This window comes from Nomascus leucogenys, chromosome 6 (assembly GCF_006542625.1).
Source record: "Nomascus leucogenys isolate Asia chromosome 6, Asia_NLE_v1, whole genome shotgun sequence".
NCBI classification, from domain to species: domain Eukaryota; kingdom Metazoa; phylum Chordata; class Mammalia; order Primates; family Hylobatidae; genus Nomascus; species Nomascus leucogenys.
In genome coordinates this window covers 107,689,991-107,705,953 of record NC_044386.1, presented here as the reverse complement: position 1 = coordinate 107,705,953, position 15,963 = coordinate 107,689,991, and the positions used below count along the sequence as shown (strand labels likewise).

The 15,963-nt window shown below is 56.1% G+C and overlaps 1 protein-coding gene across 3 annotated transcripts; it reads left to right on the top strand.

Moving 5' to 3' along the window:
- The first annotated feature begins 280 nt into the window (after window positions 1-280).
- Window positions 281-14,652, top strand: MFGE8 (milk fat globule-EGF factor 8 protein). Of its 3 annotated transcripts, none has more exons than XM_030814983.1 (8): window positions 281-497; window positions 3,782-3,913; window positions 6,324-6,505; window positions 6,906-7,058; window positions 7,783-7,927; window positions 11,919-12,103; window positions 13,523-13,678; window positions 13,802-14,652. In XM_030814983.1, the coding sequence occupies exons 1-8, from the start codon at window positions 425-427 to the stop codon at window positions 13,937-13,939; spliced, it is 1,164 nt and encodes a 387-aa protein (XP_030670843.1). In that variant the 5' UTR covers window positions 281-424; the 3' UTR covers window positions 13,940-14,652. The 3 variants fall into 3 exon arrangements, with proteins under 3 accessions (XP_030670843.1, XP_030670845.1, XP_030670844.1); XM_030814985.1 differs by lacking the exon at window positions 281-497 and adding an exon at window positions 577-1,317; XM_030814984.1 differs by lacking the exon at window positions 281-497 and adding an exon at window positions 1,540-1,621.
- The last annotated feature ends 1,311 nt before the right edge of the window (window positions 14,653-15,963 follow it).

Below are 15,963 nucleotides of genomic sequence, written 5' to 3'. Positions count from 1 at the left end.
TCCGAGAAGGGAAACACGATGCTCATTGTAGTTTTAATTTGCATCTATCTGATTATGAATAAAGAGTTAGCATCTTTTCAAGTCTAAAAATCTTAAAAACAAAAACAAAACTCCTGAACTTTTCCCGCCCAACAGACTCAAGACTCGTGACCCGGCCGTTGGCGCGACGCCGGACGCCGGTGTGACAGTGGCGGAAGAGGCAGATATCGCAGACCACCCCCGCGCCCCCCAATTCCTTTCAACCAATTCCCTCCCAGCCGCGGAGCCCCGCCCCGAGTCCGCCTCTGGCCAGCTTGGGCGGAGCGCACGGCCAGTGGGAGGTGCTGAGCCGCCTGATTTATCCGGTCCCAGAGGAGAAGGCGCCAGAACCCCGCGGGGTCTGAGCAGCCCAGCGTGCCCAGTTCAGCGCCCGCGTCCCCGCAGCATGTCGCGCCCCTGCCTGCTGGCCGCGCTGTGCGGCGCGCTGCTCTGCGCCCCCGGCCTCCTCGTCGCCCTGGGTGAGTGGATCGCGCCGCCCTCTGGCCCTCGCCCCTCCTCCCCGCGCCGCTCGGAAGTTTGCTCGGCGCCCTCTCTCCCCCTACACTGTTGACAAACTTAGACAAAGCCCGGGGGGGACCGGGCCGGGCAGAGGGGCGGCTTCTTCCGCTGCGCCCTGGCGGGACAGGGGGAAGCGGCCCTGCTGTCTCTGCGCTGGGGCTTTTGGGCTGGGACTCAGGACATCGGGTGACAGCCCTGCCGCCCCCAGCGATGCGGCTTACAGATAATGACAAAGGAATCCGCTGTGTCGGGCCTCTCTTTTCCCTTGTGAAAAATGAGGCCAGGGAACTGCGTCTGACTTTCGAACCCCTTCCACCTGGGACATTCTAGGACTCTAGTATGGATAAGTCTTCTCTGGATAACTTTGTCCTGGCAACTCCCTGCCAACTCCAATTGGCTGGACAGTTCATTGGATTTTTGCGCTCCCAATTGTCCGTGCCTGGTCACATAAGGGAAGGGCTGGGGAGTCAGTGCAATGGACGCGGGCCGTAAGTGGGGCCCGGGAGGGGACCCAGAGGCTGCGAGGAACTTGGAAGAGGGCTGCCTGCTGATGGGAGTCTCCTGACTCCCTCCCTCCCGCGGCCTTGGCCGGCTGCTGTATCTTCCCTGGTCCTCCTCCGCCTCCCAGGAGGCCTCCGGCGGCCAGCTGGGCCCCTTACAAACTGGACTTGCGGATGCCCCGTGCCATTCACCGTGGAGCGCTGGGAGGCGGTCAGGGCCAGGGCTGTTTAGGCGGCCCCTCCATCATTTTCTCATAGAAATGAGATTGACTGAAGCAAGGTAGGTAATAGCTGAGCCCCAGCCCTATGTCCTGTGATCTGCCTGACCCTCGGGGCTAGAGCTTCTAGAGTGCTCCAAGCTCCCAGGAACTTGGGAGCTCCTGGCCCTCCCCGGCCACCATGAAAGACAGCTGGATCTTCATAGCTCCTTTCTACTCTTCTCTGTACCCCCCAACCTGAACTCTGGCCAAATGTTCCTGGAAAGTCCCCAAAAGAGCAGGATTCTGAAGTCCCAAAGATGTTTTTATACAGGGTGATCTGGCCTTTTCCAGAAGGAGGAAACACCATGCCTATCTTACACACAGGTAATGTGACTGGGTAGAGAACACCTTTTACTTTCCCTTTTTCCCACTGGACCGTTTTGCACTGGAGCAGTGTAGGGAGAGGGCCAGTGCAGTTGGGAGGGAAGAGGCCATTCCCAACCCAAGCCTCTGTCTGTGTCAATGCTCGCCCCCGCCTGCCAGGTCAGAGGAAGGATTACCTGCTATTTAAAGCCAATGACTAATAGCTCCTTGGGAGCCACTTTAAGCTCCAAGGCCCCTGGAGGCGGAGCTCTGAGGGCAGATGGCTCATTAATGGTGGTGTTGCCTTCCCTGGAGCCGGGTGAACTCTCTGGGGGCTTTGGGATTTCAGGAGGACTCTCCAGCCTTAGATGGGTGACTCTGAGGGGGAGGCGAAAAGGTTTTTTTTTCTTTTTGAGACGGAGTCTTGCTGTGTCGCCCAGGCTGGAGTGCAGTGGCGCGGTCTCGGCTCACTACAAGCTTCGCCCCCTGGGTTCATGCCATTCTCTTTCCTCAGCCTCCCAAGTAGCTGGGACTACAGGCGCCCGCCACCACGCCTGGCCTGGCTAATTTTCTGTATTTTTAGTAGAGACGGGGTTTCACTGTGTTAGCCAGGATGGTCTCGATCTCCTGACCTCGTGATCCGCCCGCCTCGGCCTCCCAAAGTGTTGGGATTACAGGCGTGAGCCACCGTGCCCAGCCAAGGCAAAAAGATTTCTCATGTCTTGCTCCAAATGACGGATTCGAGTGTAGGGTCTGGGGCAGCCCTTCTGGGATGCTAAGTTCGGCTAGAGGACCCTTGTTGGGCCTGGCCGACCCACCAGAGTCAAGGGATTGAGGATAGGCCCTCCTGTTCCTCCTCCTGTGTTCTCCACCACTGGGGCTGATAGTGCACATCTGTCATCCAGGTTCCCATCCAGAAGCCCTGGTGGCCTCTCCAGCCCTTGCCCCCTGGTGGTTCTGAAATCATCCTTCCTTTTCACTCCTCTGCCCTGGCTTCCTCTCTCACCACGCTCTCCTGCTCTCCACCTTCACCCTCTTCAGTGGGATTTCTGCATTTCAGCCAGAGGGACCTGTCTGCAGCTACCAGATGCTCCCCACCCTGGGGGAGCTCAGCGGCGTGTCTGCACATGGGCCTTTTTAGCCTTCTTCAACCCGCAATTGGAACTGACTTTCCCACTCCCATCTCACACTTGAGAATCTGTTTCTTGTTTTTTTTTTTTTTTCCCCCCAGTGGACAATGGTGAGGAGGGTGAAGGAAGGTTAAAAGCCACTGCTCTAAACTTGTCATTCTTCAGATCCCTCCCAGTCTGGCCCCAGCCTACCCTTCCAGCTGCATCTAACTGTGCTCCAACATATCACAGCCTCTGTGCATCTGCTTTTCTTGGAACATTCTTTCCTCATTGCCCAGTCTGGCACCCCCCTTACTTTGTCTTCTAGACCCAGCTCGAATATTCCCTCCTCTGGGAAACTTCCATTTCCCCAGCAGAAGTCATGCCTCCAGTGACGGTCCATGCAGGCTTCTGGAGCGTTGGGCAATCTTCCTCATCTGTGGACTTGCTGGCCTCTTTCCCCTTGGCTTCTTGAGGCCTGAGCGGCATCTGATTTCTCTGTCTCAGGGGCCCAGCATGGTCATTGGCCCTCCCAATGTTTCCTGGATGATCACCGTGCTGTCCCTAAGTCAGGGCTGCCGTTGGAGGTGACATCTGTGACTGCAACCTGTGCCTGAACTGGGGGGCAGAACCTGCTCGATGGGCCAGGACAATGCTTCCTTCCACTGCCCCTGCCTTAAAGTCCTCATGGGCCTCCTTTGCAATCAAACTGCTGCCAAGAGACCTGCCCTGGACCTTGCCTGCCTCTCCAGACCCCAGCTGCCAGCTCTTCCGCCAGTGGGCAGTGGTCCCCAGCACCACTCCCATTGTCAGCCAGCACTTTTCTGGACACTCCCAGGCCACTTGGAAAGCTGGGCACTTCCCTTATGTGGGCTGATTCGCCTACACATGGGCTTCCTTGGCTCTAGGCTGACTCAGGCTCCATCCAGCAGACTGGGGAAGAGGGAGAGGAAGAGATAATGGGCTGAGTTTGAGTGGAGGGTCCTTGTGGGCTGGGTCCATCTGCTACTTCTCACCTGTGTCCCCAGCTCCTTCCTGATCACCTGCTCATCTTACCTGTTTCTGTCCCCAGATATCTGTTCCAGAAACCCCTGCCACAACGGTGGTTTATGCGAGGAGATTTCCCAAGAAGTGCGAGGGGACGTCTTCCCCTCATACACGTGCACGTGCCTTAAGGGCTATGCGGGCAACCACTGTGAGATGAGTGAGTATCTGGGGGTGCTTGTTGCCTGTTTCTAGCAGTAGACCCTGAGCCACAGCCCTGGTGGCACAGGCCATGTGCTGGCCTTATTCTCTCCCTGTGATCCCCACCCCAGTGGAGGTGTCAAGGCCTCCTCTGGGGACACTGACAGAGAGAGACAGAGCCTCAGTTAGACCAAGGGGGGAAAAGGGTCCTGTTGTTTCTGCCTTCTTTCTGCCTGGCCCCCTTTCCTGAGACTGCCGGCCAGGCCTGATGCTGATGCAGAGGAGTGAGGGATTGTGCTCACCCTGGAGGTCATGGGAGTGCTGTTTCTTGAGTCACCATGAGCCAGACACACAGCATTAGGGTTAAGTCGCAAGGATTTTTCTACCTAAGAGGGGAAAACAAACACATTCTTAGTCTTTTGGGGCCCAGGAACTCAGTAAGTCAGGCTTGGTTTCAGAGTCTGACAGTTCCTGGCCCAAGTTTGACCTGCAGCCTCATCACAGAGCTCAGGGAGAAGGGAGAGGCCTGGGCCAGCTGAGCCATCCCCTCGCGGTCAGGTGGTCAGAGGCCCCGTGTGCCCAGAGGGGCTGTCCTCGTGTGACCTGCCTGGTTATCCACTCGGCCACAGAATGGCCCTAGGTGGGGTGGCAACAGCCGTTCCCCTGCTGTCCTCCCTCCAGGCCCAGCTGGAGTCCCTCCCACTCAGGGCTCCCACCCCACTAGGACTCCTCATGGGGTAGGCGGGTCGCCCACATGTGGGCCCAGGGATGGGTGGAGCGGGGGTCCTAGGTTTCTGAATCCAGCAGGTCAGTCGCTGAGCATCTTGGGTAGGGGACAGGGGACATTTTGCCCTCCTTAGGGAGATGTGGGGATGGGCTCTGAGGTTTGCTGGCCACCAAAAGGAGGAGGCGGGGGGCTTGAGCCAGCTGGGTGGGAGCAGGGCCCCTGGGAGAGAGCAGGTCAAGTGAGTAGGATGCCTTTTACCTCCCAAGTGGCCCTGGGTCCTGTGCCTTGGACCCTGCTCTGAGGCCAGATGTGTTTGAGATCCTCGTGGAAGGGTGTGCGTATGGTTTGGGGGACAGGTTGCTAAGGCAATCAGAGCCTGGGTGGGGCCAGGTGGGGCCACTAACGAGTGTCCTGGGAGCTGAGGTAACAGTGAGTGTGCCTGAGTGGGAATTACCCACCCTGACTTCTAGCTTCTGGGCCTGGGATCTGCCCCAGGCTGGATATGGCTGCACCCAGGAAGAAGGCAGGGGTGACCACACAGCGGAGGAAGCCCTCAGAGGGACCTTCGCAGCTCTTCCTTGCCTTTTACATGGTATGTTTCCTTGGAGCCAACAAGGAGCCTGTGGGCCCAAAGACTGCACACTGGACTCCTTTAGGGCGTGAGCATGGTGGGCTATGGGGATTGTCCTGGAGGCAGACTGGGGTCAAATCTCAGCTCAGCCACTGGCCGAGCTCTGGTCTTGGGGCTGTGGCCTCACTTTGCGCCTTTCCCCCGTCCCCAGCCGGAGTGTGCTAACACCGAGCTCGTCTGAGCCTGTGATGTTGGAGGAAGACTAGGTCTGTCTGTGGGTTCTCTGCTTGGCAGCTGGAAGGCCCAGGCACACGCTGGGGGATCCCCAGGTGATAAGAGAAGCTTGGCCTGTAGATGGGCCTGGTAGCTGTCCTGGGTTCCTGGGACCGCACTGCTGGAGTGATGGTGAGGGGGTGGGGCCTTGGCCATGGGCGTGTTCACAGATGGCTGGGTGAGGGCCCACAGGTGGAAGGCGCAAAGAGGGAAAGCAGAATGGCATTTGTGCCCCACCCAGAGAACTCCTGCCAGTGGGATTCTAGAAAACTCCAGGCAGATTAGCTTCTTTGTTTGTGTGCAGTGCTGGTACTGTTCACTGCCATCCGAGGTAGCCCTTCTCCCAAAGCCACCCTCCTGAGGAAGCCAGGGGCTGGGCCGAGGATGGTGCCTCTTCCTGGTGGGGGGGGACACTGAGGAAGAGGGGGTCATACCGGTATTCTGTGCCACCAGTCTAACCCCTGCACCAGACTAATTGCTGCCAGATGCCCTGTATGAATGAGGCCACCTCCCACAGCCTGGAGGGGGACTCTACTTTCTATGAGCGCCAATCACGGCTGTCCCCAGAGGGCTACCCTGGCTGGGATCCTCTGGCAGCCCTGGGTCCCGGCCTCCCATGACTCTGCCCACCCCGCTTGTCCTCACCACCCCCAGCCACATACCTTTTCTTGGCACCTCCTCCTGGGCACTGCCTTCATTGTCCCTTTGTGGTCTTTGTTCTGAGAGAGGCTCTGAGGTTCTCCCTGGCCCTGGGGCCTAGGCAGAGGCCATACAGTCTTATTTTCTTGTCCGTTGGGTCCCAGCTGGGCCCGGGAACCTGCTGGGGTAGCCATCTGACTGCCACCTCCCTCCCCTCAGAATGCGTCGAGCCACTGGGCATGGAGAATGGCAACATTGCCAACTCACAGATCACTGCCTCATCTGTGCGTGTGACCTTCTTGAGTTTGCAGCACTGGGCCCCGGAGCTGGCCCGCCTGAACCGCGCAGGCATGGTCAATGCCTGGACACCCAGCAGCAATGATGAGAACCCCTGGATCCAGGTATGCCTGGGGATGGCCCTGGGGCGGGGCGATGGAGAGAAGGCTCGATGCATGTTCCTGCATTTGGGGGTTACCCCAGGAGGGTTCATTACTGGGGTTCAGGTGGCAAGGTAGCAGGTTCCCATGGATGAAGTATCTGTAAGTGGATGGCATCCCTGGGGGAAGCTGGTATGGGGTCAGGGTGAGGGGGGAGCAGGCCCCAGGCCGTGGAGGAGCTGTTGGTACTGGATGAGGCCTCTGGAGGCCTGGGCAGTGAGGGCAGTGTGCTCAGCTGCCCCTCCTCTGTTTTGCTTGAGTTGTTCCCCCACCCAGTGGGGGGAGTGAAGGGATGGGTCTGCTTGGATCTCGAGTGGAAAGAACCCAGGAGATAAGGGTGCCATCTCCCCTGCCCCGTGTCCAGGTGAACCTGCTGCGGAGGATGTGGGTAACAGGTGTGGTGACGCAGGGTGCCAGCCGCTTGGCTAGTCCTGAGTACCTGAAGGCCTTCAAGGTGGCCTACAGCCTTAATGGACATGAATTCGATTTCATCCATGATGTTAATAAAAAACACAAGGTAGGTCTTATTGGGGCCTGAAGGAAGGGCTGTGGTCCATACCCCCTAAGGTTGTAGCGTTGACTGAGGACCCCCAGTGAGTCCAGAGAACCCTGGGTGATTGGCCATGATGTGGGTCTTTGGGTACATCTTGGCTTCTAGAAATTGGGAAACCCAGACTGTGTCCATGTTCTGTGGTTTATAAGCAATAGTCCCACTTTAGAGATGAGACTAGTGAGACTCAAAATGGTACAGTGACCTGTTGAGGGTGGTAGTGGTGGTGGAGCTGGGTTTTATTCCGAGCCTTCAGGGGTACATGTACAGTTGTGTAGGTTGTACACTGCTCAAGGATGTCATTGCTAAGCAGGCACCATTCACAGTATAGGCATTGTACATTTGTGGAACTCTGTTAGAAAATTGTCATAATAAACTATTTGAGAAAGGAGTGCCTTTTCCTAATTTACAAAGAGGCACCCTGTAGGTTACAGGTGGCCCTGTGTCAGCTATAGGGGTTTATGCCCAGGCTCCATGATGATTAAGGAAAGTGGGAGGAGAATCTTTGTGGAGGGCCGTGGGGTGGCCAAAGGAGAGGCTGCTACGTGAGCCTCTGCTGGCTCTTCCAAGTCCTCTTCACCCTCCCAGCCCCACCTCTGCCTCCCAGGTCTGAAGAGGAAGATGAGGTAACCCCAGGGACGGGGACTGCCCAGATGGACCCCCTCCCCCAGTCTTGTCCTTTCCTTCCTAGGAGTTTGTGGGTAACTGGAACAAAAACGCGGTGCATGTCAACCTGTTTGAGACCCCTGTGGAGGCTCAGTATGTGAGGTTGTACCCCACGAGCTGTCACACGGCTTGTACTCTGCGCTTTGAGCTACTGGGCTGTGAGTTGAACGGTGAGTGCTGGGGGTGCGGGAAAGGGGGCACCGTGGGCCAATCCTAGGAGGTGGCCCTCCCTGCTGCCTCTTTTCTCAGCCAAACTGTGCTCGGTAGGGCAGCAACAAGGCCCGGGGACCAGGCTTCACTCGGGAAACACACTCTAGGGGGTCACGGGGCCAAAGCAGTCCCACCCAGGTGTTTACTGTCTGTCAACCCATGACCCAGGGCGCTCTGGTTGATAGAGAAAAAGACATCAGTTTTCAAAGTATTTTCCCTTCTTCTGGTTGGCTCCTCTCCTGTAGCTTCTAGAACATGTAGCGTTAGGTGTGTTTGGCAGATGTCAGCTTTACGAGGGCAGAGAATTTGTCTGTTTTGTTTGCTTCGGTATTCCCAGTGCCTAGAATGGTGTCTGGTTTATAGGTACTCAATAAATATTTGATGAATGAGTGAATGAATGAGGGGCGTGGGGCCCCGATGAATGATTTATTAAGGGTACACATCTGGTAGGTATTAAGACTTGTCTAGATCTCTGGGCTCCTGACCACACCCATCCAGAGCTTTCCCTGCCAAACTCTTAGAGTCTGCACTCCAGAGAAACACACGGGCTTCTTGGACCACAGGGCTTGGAGCTGGTGCTTCCTGCTGCCTTTTCCAAAGAGATTCCCAGATGAAGAGCTGGGGGGACCATAAAGGGACAGATTTCTGCAGAGCCAGGAGACATCCTTGGCGAGGTCAGAGTGCCGGGTTTGGGCTGACAGACATTGATTGTCTCAGCCCAGCTGAACCCAGCTTTCCTGAGGTCTGGGTATTTCTCTCTTTGCAGCCTCAGTGCCACCTGCTGGCCATTAGTGGAACTGTAGGGCTCGTTAAGCAGACCTGCAGAGTGGAGGTTCTTATCTTAACCGCTGGCGTTTTTATCTTACCTGCCCTCCTGTGCCTCGCCTTTCCCCTCTGTGACACGTCTTCCTGTTGTCTCATTTCAGACACCACCCAAATACCCCTCCGAGCTGAGTTCAGTGCCTGGCTGGGTTTAGTGTTTTTAGTATGAACTTGAGTAGGTATGCTTCCTCCACCAGGGGCCCTTTTGAGCCTTACTGTTTCAGTGGAGAGTAGAAAACTTTGCCTTCTGCTAGAAGGAAATGTAGGCTACTGGGAAAGGACAGAGCCAGGTCTGTGTGCCTCTCCCTGGAGTCCCTGACACTTGCTGTTTTGGCTTGAAGCCTTTGGCCATTAATGTTGCCTGTATCCAGGCATGACTGGCCCCTGCTCAGGTCCAAAGAGAGGGTGAGTCTTGCAAACCAAGGAAGCCCAGGTACCCTGTCTGCTTCCTTCAGAGTCTGGACCACTCCTTTCCCTATAGGCCTCCCAGTCGGCTGGGGAGTGTGGGTGCATGTGTGCACGTGTGCATGTGTGTGGGTGGGGCTGAGGTCTGGGGGTACCTGGGATTCCACAAGGGATTCCTCTTTGCAGGCATGGTGTCTTTGGTGAATTAATTATTTAATTCAATTGATGTTTATTAGCATATTGATTAAGCCCCTCCTGGGTTAATTTGGCTCTAGGGAATGATTCCTTGACCTCATGGAATTTGCGTTGTAGCGAGGGAGGCAGACTTGAGGCAAGGAGCAGATGACAGAGAGCAGTAACAGCTCTGAAGAAAAGCTAGAGGCTGATGAGATGACCGTGACTTGGGGTGAGGGGAGAGAGCAAGACAAGGACCGCTCTGTCGGGAAGGCCTTTGACTGGGGGCCTGAATGATGGAGAGCCAGCCACATGAAAAACTTAAAAAGAGCACTGCAGGCAAGGAATTGGTAAATGCAAAGGCCCTGGGGCATGTTGAAGGGTGGAAGGAAGGCCAGTGGAGCTGGAGCCAAGAGACTGAGGGGCAGCTTGGTGGGTGAAGAGCCCCAGGGACCCGCAGTGTCATCACCTAGGAGCTTCTTAGAAATGCAGACTGAGGCCGGGTGCGGTGGCTCACGCCTGTAATCCCAGCACTTTGGGAGGCCGAGGCGAGCAGATCACCTGAGGTCAGGAGATCAAGACCAGCTTGGCCAACATGGTGAAACCCCGTCTCTACTAAAAAAAATGCAAAAATTAGCCGGGCTTGGTGGCAGGTGCCATCCCAGCTACCAGGGAGGCTGAGGCAGGATAATTGCCTGAACCTGGTCGGGAGGTGGAGGTTGCAGTGAGCCGAGATCGTGCCACTGCACTCCAGCCTGGGTGACAGAGCGAGACTGTGTCTCAAAAAAAAAGAAATACAGACTGAAAGCCCCAGCCTAGACTTGCTGAAACATAAGCTTTTTTTTTTTTTTTTTTTTTTTAATCAAGATCCCCAGGTGATCTGTGAGAATTACTCCCCTAGTATCTCTATTTATAGATGGGGAGACTGAGAGCCAGAGAGAGGAAGGGACTTCCTAGAGTGATGGAGCTGACAGTCCTGCCCCTGCCCTGGTGCCCCTTCCAACTGCATTTTACCAGGAAGGCTGTCTGACTTCCTGGGGAGGCTGAGAGTGAGGAGGGTATGAACGGCTAGAAGCAGATGATCTGTAGAAGGGTCTGCGTTGAGCACATTGTGCAGAATTGGTGTCCTCTGCAAAGCTGCCCAGGTTTTAGCCTGCCTCAGGCCTCTCCTCTTCTGGGGCCAAGGGACAACCAGCTCTCAGCCCGGTAGCCTCTCTTTGAGGGGGAAGGTGGTGGTTCCCTGGTGCACCACTGTCAGGAGGCAATGGTACCATTGGCAGGCATTGTCAACGCACCCTGGGGGCAAATGTCTTGAGTGGTGAGAGTACAGGTGGGCAGTGATATAACTTAGCTGGCTCCCAGTACTCTTGAGTGGTGAGAGTATTGGAGGGCAGTGATGTAACTTAGCTGGCTCCCAGATGGCAGGGGGCTCTCCAGTCCCACCGTCCACTCCTGCTTCCCTCAATTCCCCAGAGGGATAGACACTTGTGGAGTGAGGATGCTTCCAGGTGGGAGACACCCCCATCCTTCTCTTGGGAGTTGTGTCTCCTGCCCATCCCCAACTGTTCTATCCATATGCAGGTGCAGATATGAGTGCAAGGCAGCCCGGCACATTCCTGAGTGTTTGGGGCAGGGCTGAGTGAAACAAATGCCAGCTTCCTGGGCCAGCCCTCACAGGCCTGTGTGACAGCATCCCCGAAACATTTGAGTGTGCGAAGGCCCTCTGGGAGACACTAAGTCAGGGGGCTTCTGGGGAATGGAAATAGAGATGTTGCTGAGCCCCAGGAGTTGTCTGAGTTCTCTAACTGCCAGCTGCTGGAGGGCAGGGATGTCGTCCTGTTCATCACTGGGTCGCCACCAGGCAGGCCTTCATCATCTAGCTGGGATGTGTAGCTGGTGGAGGTGATGTCGTAGTGTGACATTAGGAGTTCGTATGTGACTTGGGCACGATGCTTAATGTCTTTCAGTTTTCTCATCTGTAGAATGGGCTTACTAATTTCTACTTCATTTAGTGTTTTTTTTCTTTTTCTTTTTTTTTTTTTTTTTGGTGGCAGGTTAAATGACTGAAGTAAGCACTGAATAAACAAGGTGGTTGATATTAAAGTAGATAGTGACTGTGCCATGGGACGGATGGGAGGCCGAGGCGATGGGGGCAGTGCTGTGAGTCCAGAAGAGGAAGAAATCCTGCCCAAGTGAAGTAGTCAGGGCAGACTTCTTAGAGGAGGTGTCTCCAAAGTCAGGCATTGAAGGAGGGCAGGAGGTGGTGGAGCAGGGGCTTCCCTGGTGCAGAGGGAGAAGGGTGGTGAGTGGGAGGTCTTGGGTGATCTGTGAGGAGCTGAGCCCGGCTGGTTGAGGTGAGGAGCTGGTGGGGCCGGCAGTGAGAAGGTCGCACAGTTGGCCCTGCAAGGCGGATGGAGCTGCTTTCTGTTGCCCAAGAGCATGCCAGGGGCTGGTCAGGATCCACAGAGTTCTTTCTGCTTCATCGCCTTGTGCTCCTGCCCCTGGGAGCTGTGGATCCCAGATCCAGATGACAGCCCACCTTGCTGGCAGGATGCACCAATCCCCTGGGCCTGAAGAATAACAGCATCCCTGACAAGCAGATCACGGCCTCCAGCAGCTACAAGACCTGGGGCTTGCATCTCTTCAGCTGGAACCCCTCCTATGCACGGCTGGACAAGCAGGGCAACTTCAACGCCTGGGTTGCGGGGAGCTACAGTAATGATCAGTGGCTGCAGGTGGGTCAGCCTTCTTGGGATGTGGGGCTGGGGTTGGGTGGGATGAGGTAGGACTGCCAGATCTTTGACCTCTCTCCAGCCCAGGCTTCTGCTCCCCAAAAGAGTTCTGGAAAAACCTTGTTTTCCTTTGGCTTTTCGTTATTACCACCTGTACTCCCTTCTCCTGATCCTGCTTCCACCAAGGTGGAGAAAGGGTGTGTGTGTGTGTGTGTGTGTGTGTGTGTGTGAATATGTGTGTGTGTGTGTGAATGTGTCTGTGTGTGTGAATGTGTGTGTGTGTGTGTGTGTACACAGGAGGAGAGCCACTCCATGGGCTGCCACAGGGTTGACAAGGCTCAGCCTATGGACAGCAGGGCGGAGGTGGAAGAGGGAGACATGACCCAGGCATCTTGGGACCTCTCCCTTGAGCACAGCATACATATTCTCTGACTCAGTGTCTAAGAAGCCACCATGTGACAGCCCTTGTCTGTCATTGAAATTAGGAAACAAAAGAGAGTCATGGAAAACCAGAGCTTGTTTTATAGACGAGGAAGCTGAGAGCTGGCAGGACAATGATCTGCCTAGTACCCACCTACTGGCTGGCAGTGAGTTGGGTTTACACCTGGATGTTGGGGAACTGTGTGTCCAGGCGCAGCTGGCAGGTTCTCCAGGGAGGTCAGGGACCGGGGACAGGAGGTCTGTCTCAGGGCCCCATGGCACACTGCAGAGCTGGGTTCCGTGACGAGCTGCCTGCCTGCAGACACCATCAGGACCAGGGTCAGACTGTGGGCAGCACCGCAGGGAGCCTCTAGAACAGTTCCTGCCCCTCCAGGCTGTGGCCTCTCCCGTCCTTCTTCCCATCACAGCTCAGTGCAGGTCTCAGGCAGGGGTGGTTGGTGTGGAGCTGGCCAAGGCCCAGACTCTAGGAGCTTTATACCAGTGAGGTACCAAACACCATGTGTGGCAAAGTAGTGGCATTATTTATGTCCCTCCACCGCTTTTTTTTTTTCTGAGACAGAGCCTTGCTCTGTCACCCAGGCTGGAGTGCAGTGATGCCATCTCAGCTCACTGCAACCTCCGCCTCCCGGGTTCAAGCAGTTCTTCTGACTCAGCCTCCCTAGTAGCTGGGATTACAGGCACCCACCATCATGCCCAGCTAATTTTTTTGTATTTTTAGTAGACACGGGGTTTCACCATGTTGGTCAGGCTGGTCTCGAACTCCTGACCTCAGGTGATCCACCCGCCTCAGTCTCCCAAAGTGTTGGGATTATAGGCATGAGACACCATGTCCGGCCTTATGCCCATTTTATAGCCAAGGAAACTGAGGCTCACTCAAGTAGTTTTTTTTCAAAACTAGAATTCATGCCTCAGTGCGTCTGCCTCTTTTCACCTTACTGGAGATGGTCCAAGCAGAGAAAATGTGGTTGGTTTCTTCCGTAGGTGGACCTGGGCTCCCCGAAGGAGGTGACAGGCATCATCACCCAGGGGGCCCGTAACTTTGGCTCTGTCCAGTTTGTGGCATCCTACAAGGTTGCCTACAGTAATGACAGTGCGAACTGGACTGAGTACCAGGACCCCAGGACTGGCAGCAGTAAGGTGGGTGTCTGTCCAGCTGCCCACCCTTTGCCATTCCTTCATTACTTCCCTGGGAGTCTGGCCTGGGGCTCTGAGGGGAGGGGGGCTGGCTTGGGGTCCTCCTGACACCTGCTCTGCCTCTAGATCTTCCCTGGCAACTGGGACAACCACTCCCACAAGAAGAACTTGTTTGAGACGCCCATCCTGGCTCGCTATGTACGCATCCTGCCTGTAGCCTGGCACAACCGCATCGCCCTGCGCCTGGAGCTGCTGGGCTGTTAGTGGCCGCCTGCCACCCCCAGGTCTTCCTGCTTTCCATGGGCCCACTGCCTCCTGGCTTCTCAGCCCCTTTAAATCACCATAGGGCTGGGGACTGGGGAAGGGGAGGGTGTTCAGAGGCAGCACCATCACACAGTCACCCCTCCCTCCCTCTTCCTCACCCTCCACCTCTCATGGGCCCTGCCCCAGCCCCTAACCCCCATCCCCTAACCCCCAGCCCTCACTGTCCTGTTTTCTTAGGCACTGAAGGATCTGAGTAGGTCTGGGATGGACAGGAAAGGGCAAAGTAGGGCGTGTGGTTTCCCTGCCCCTGTCCGGACCCCCGATCCCAGGCGCGTATGTCTCTGTCTCTCCTATCCCCTCTCTCACACATCACATTCCCATGGTGGCCTCAAGAAAGGCCCGGAAGCGCCAGGCTGGAGATAACAGCCTCTTGCCCGTCAGCCCTGCATCGGCCCTGGGGTACCATGTGGCCACAACTGCTGTTGCCCCCTGTCCCCAAGACACTTCCCCTTGTCTCCCTGGATACCTCTCTTGCCCCTTGTCCTGAAGCCCAGTGAGACAGAAGGGGGTGGGGCGGGTCTATGGGGAGATAAGGGAGCGAGGTCAGAGGAGGGCATGGGTTGGCAGGGTGGGCATTTGGGGCCCTCTGAGCTGGCTTTTCACCCCAGAGGACACAGGCAGCTTCCAAAATATATTTATCTTCTTCACGGGAACTCTTGGTGTGGTTTGTTATTGTTTAATGGGAATGGGATTTCAATTGCGCTGGTTTCCCCATCCCCCACCTGTGGTCCTCCCTGAGTCCCAGCTAGCTTGCTTGCTTGCTTGCTTGCTTTCTCTCTCTCTTTCTTTCTTTCTTTCTTTCTTTCTTTCTTTCTTTCTTTCTTTTTTTTTCTTTGAGAAGGAGTCTTGCTCTGTTGCCAGGCTGGAGTGCAGTGGTGTGATCTCGGCTCACTGCAACCTCTGCCTTCTGGGTTCAAGCATTTCTCCTGCCTCAGCCTCCCAAGTAGCTGGGACTATAGGTGCACACCACCATGCCCGGCTAATTTTTGTATTTTTAGTTGAGACAGGGTTTCACCGTGGCCAGGATCGTCTCGATCTCTTGACCTTGTGATCCACCTGCCTCGGCCTCCCAAAGTGCTGGGATTACAGGTGTGAGCCACCACGCCCAGCCCCATCTTTCTTTATGTCACCTGCCTGACTACACATAGCTTCATAGCAGGAGGCCGGAGACTTTGGTCCAGGGCAGCCTAGAGGGAGTCAGGACTTCCAGGTCCTCAAAACCTGACTTCCCCTCTTCCCTCTGCTTTGTACCTCCATGCCATCTGGCCCTGGGCCCCACAACTGCTGCCTGGTCAGGGGCCCAGCGAGCGCCTGGCAGACACTGTCTCCTGAATGCTTTTGTTCCCTTCCTGCCAGGAAGACTGGCTGGGGCAGCTGGTTTTCCCCTTCAGCAGTTTCCATTCTGTCTGCAACTGGAGTGGTAGGCTGGAGAAACTATAAGAAACCCAGTGAACCTGGGTGCCTTCAGAACTGCGGGAGTTCCTGGGGTGGGTGCAGCGTGGGCCTGGAGGAGGGGGCCGGGGCTCTGCCAAGTGGGCATGAGGCCTCCTGCCTGAACACACTGGTTCCTGGTAGGCCACTGGCGTGTGTGCTCCAGGGATACCCTCTCTGCCCTCCCCTGGGTGGGGGTCATCAAGAAGTGGGGGTGGGCCTCGCAGGCCAGTGTGCTGGTGATCTGGGAGGGTGACTTGCAGGCAGAGGCTTGGCTAGCTTGGGAAGGGGTGTAGGAAAAACCACCCTCTTTGTCAAGGTGAATTTCTCCAAACTTTGGGAGCCGTGCTGTGTTCTGCAGGCAGGGGGTGCCTCTGAGCAACAGGAGGTGGGGCTGCCTCTGAGCAGCAGGAGGTGGGGCCGCAGGGCTGCCAAAGGGAGGGCGTGGCTTTGCTGGAACCACATCAGGGAAATGCGTCTGGAAGTGGTGCCTTTCTGAGATCTGCCATGGCTGGGCTCCTGGGCCTAGCAGG

Coding starts and splice junctions, on each gene's coding strand:
- MFGE8 (XM_030814983.1), top strand. CDS start 425: ATGTCGCGCCCCTGCCTGCTGGCCGCGCTGTGCGGCGCGCTGCTCTGC. Junction 7,928..11,918: donor ACTGGGCTGTGAGTTGAACG/GTGAGTGCTGGG, acceptor CCTTGCTGGCAG/GATGCACCAATCCCCTGGGC. Junction 12,104..13,522: donor GTAATGATCAGTGGCTGCAG/GTGGGTCAGCCT, acceptor TTTCTTCCGTAG/GTGGACCTGGGCTCCCCGAA.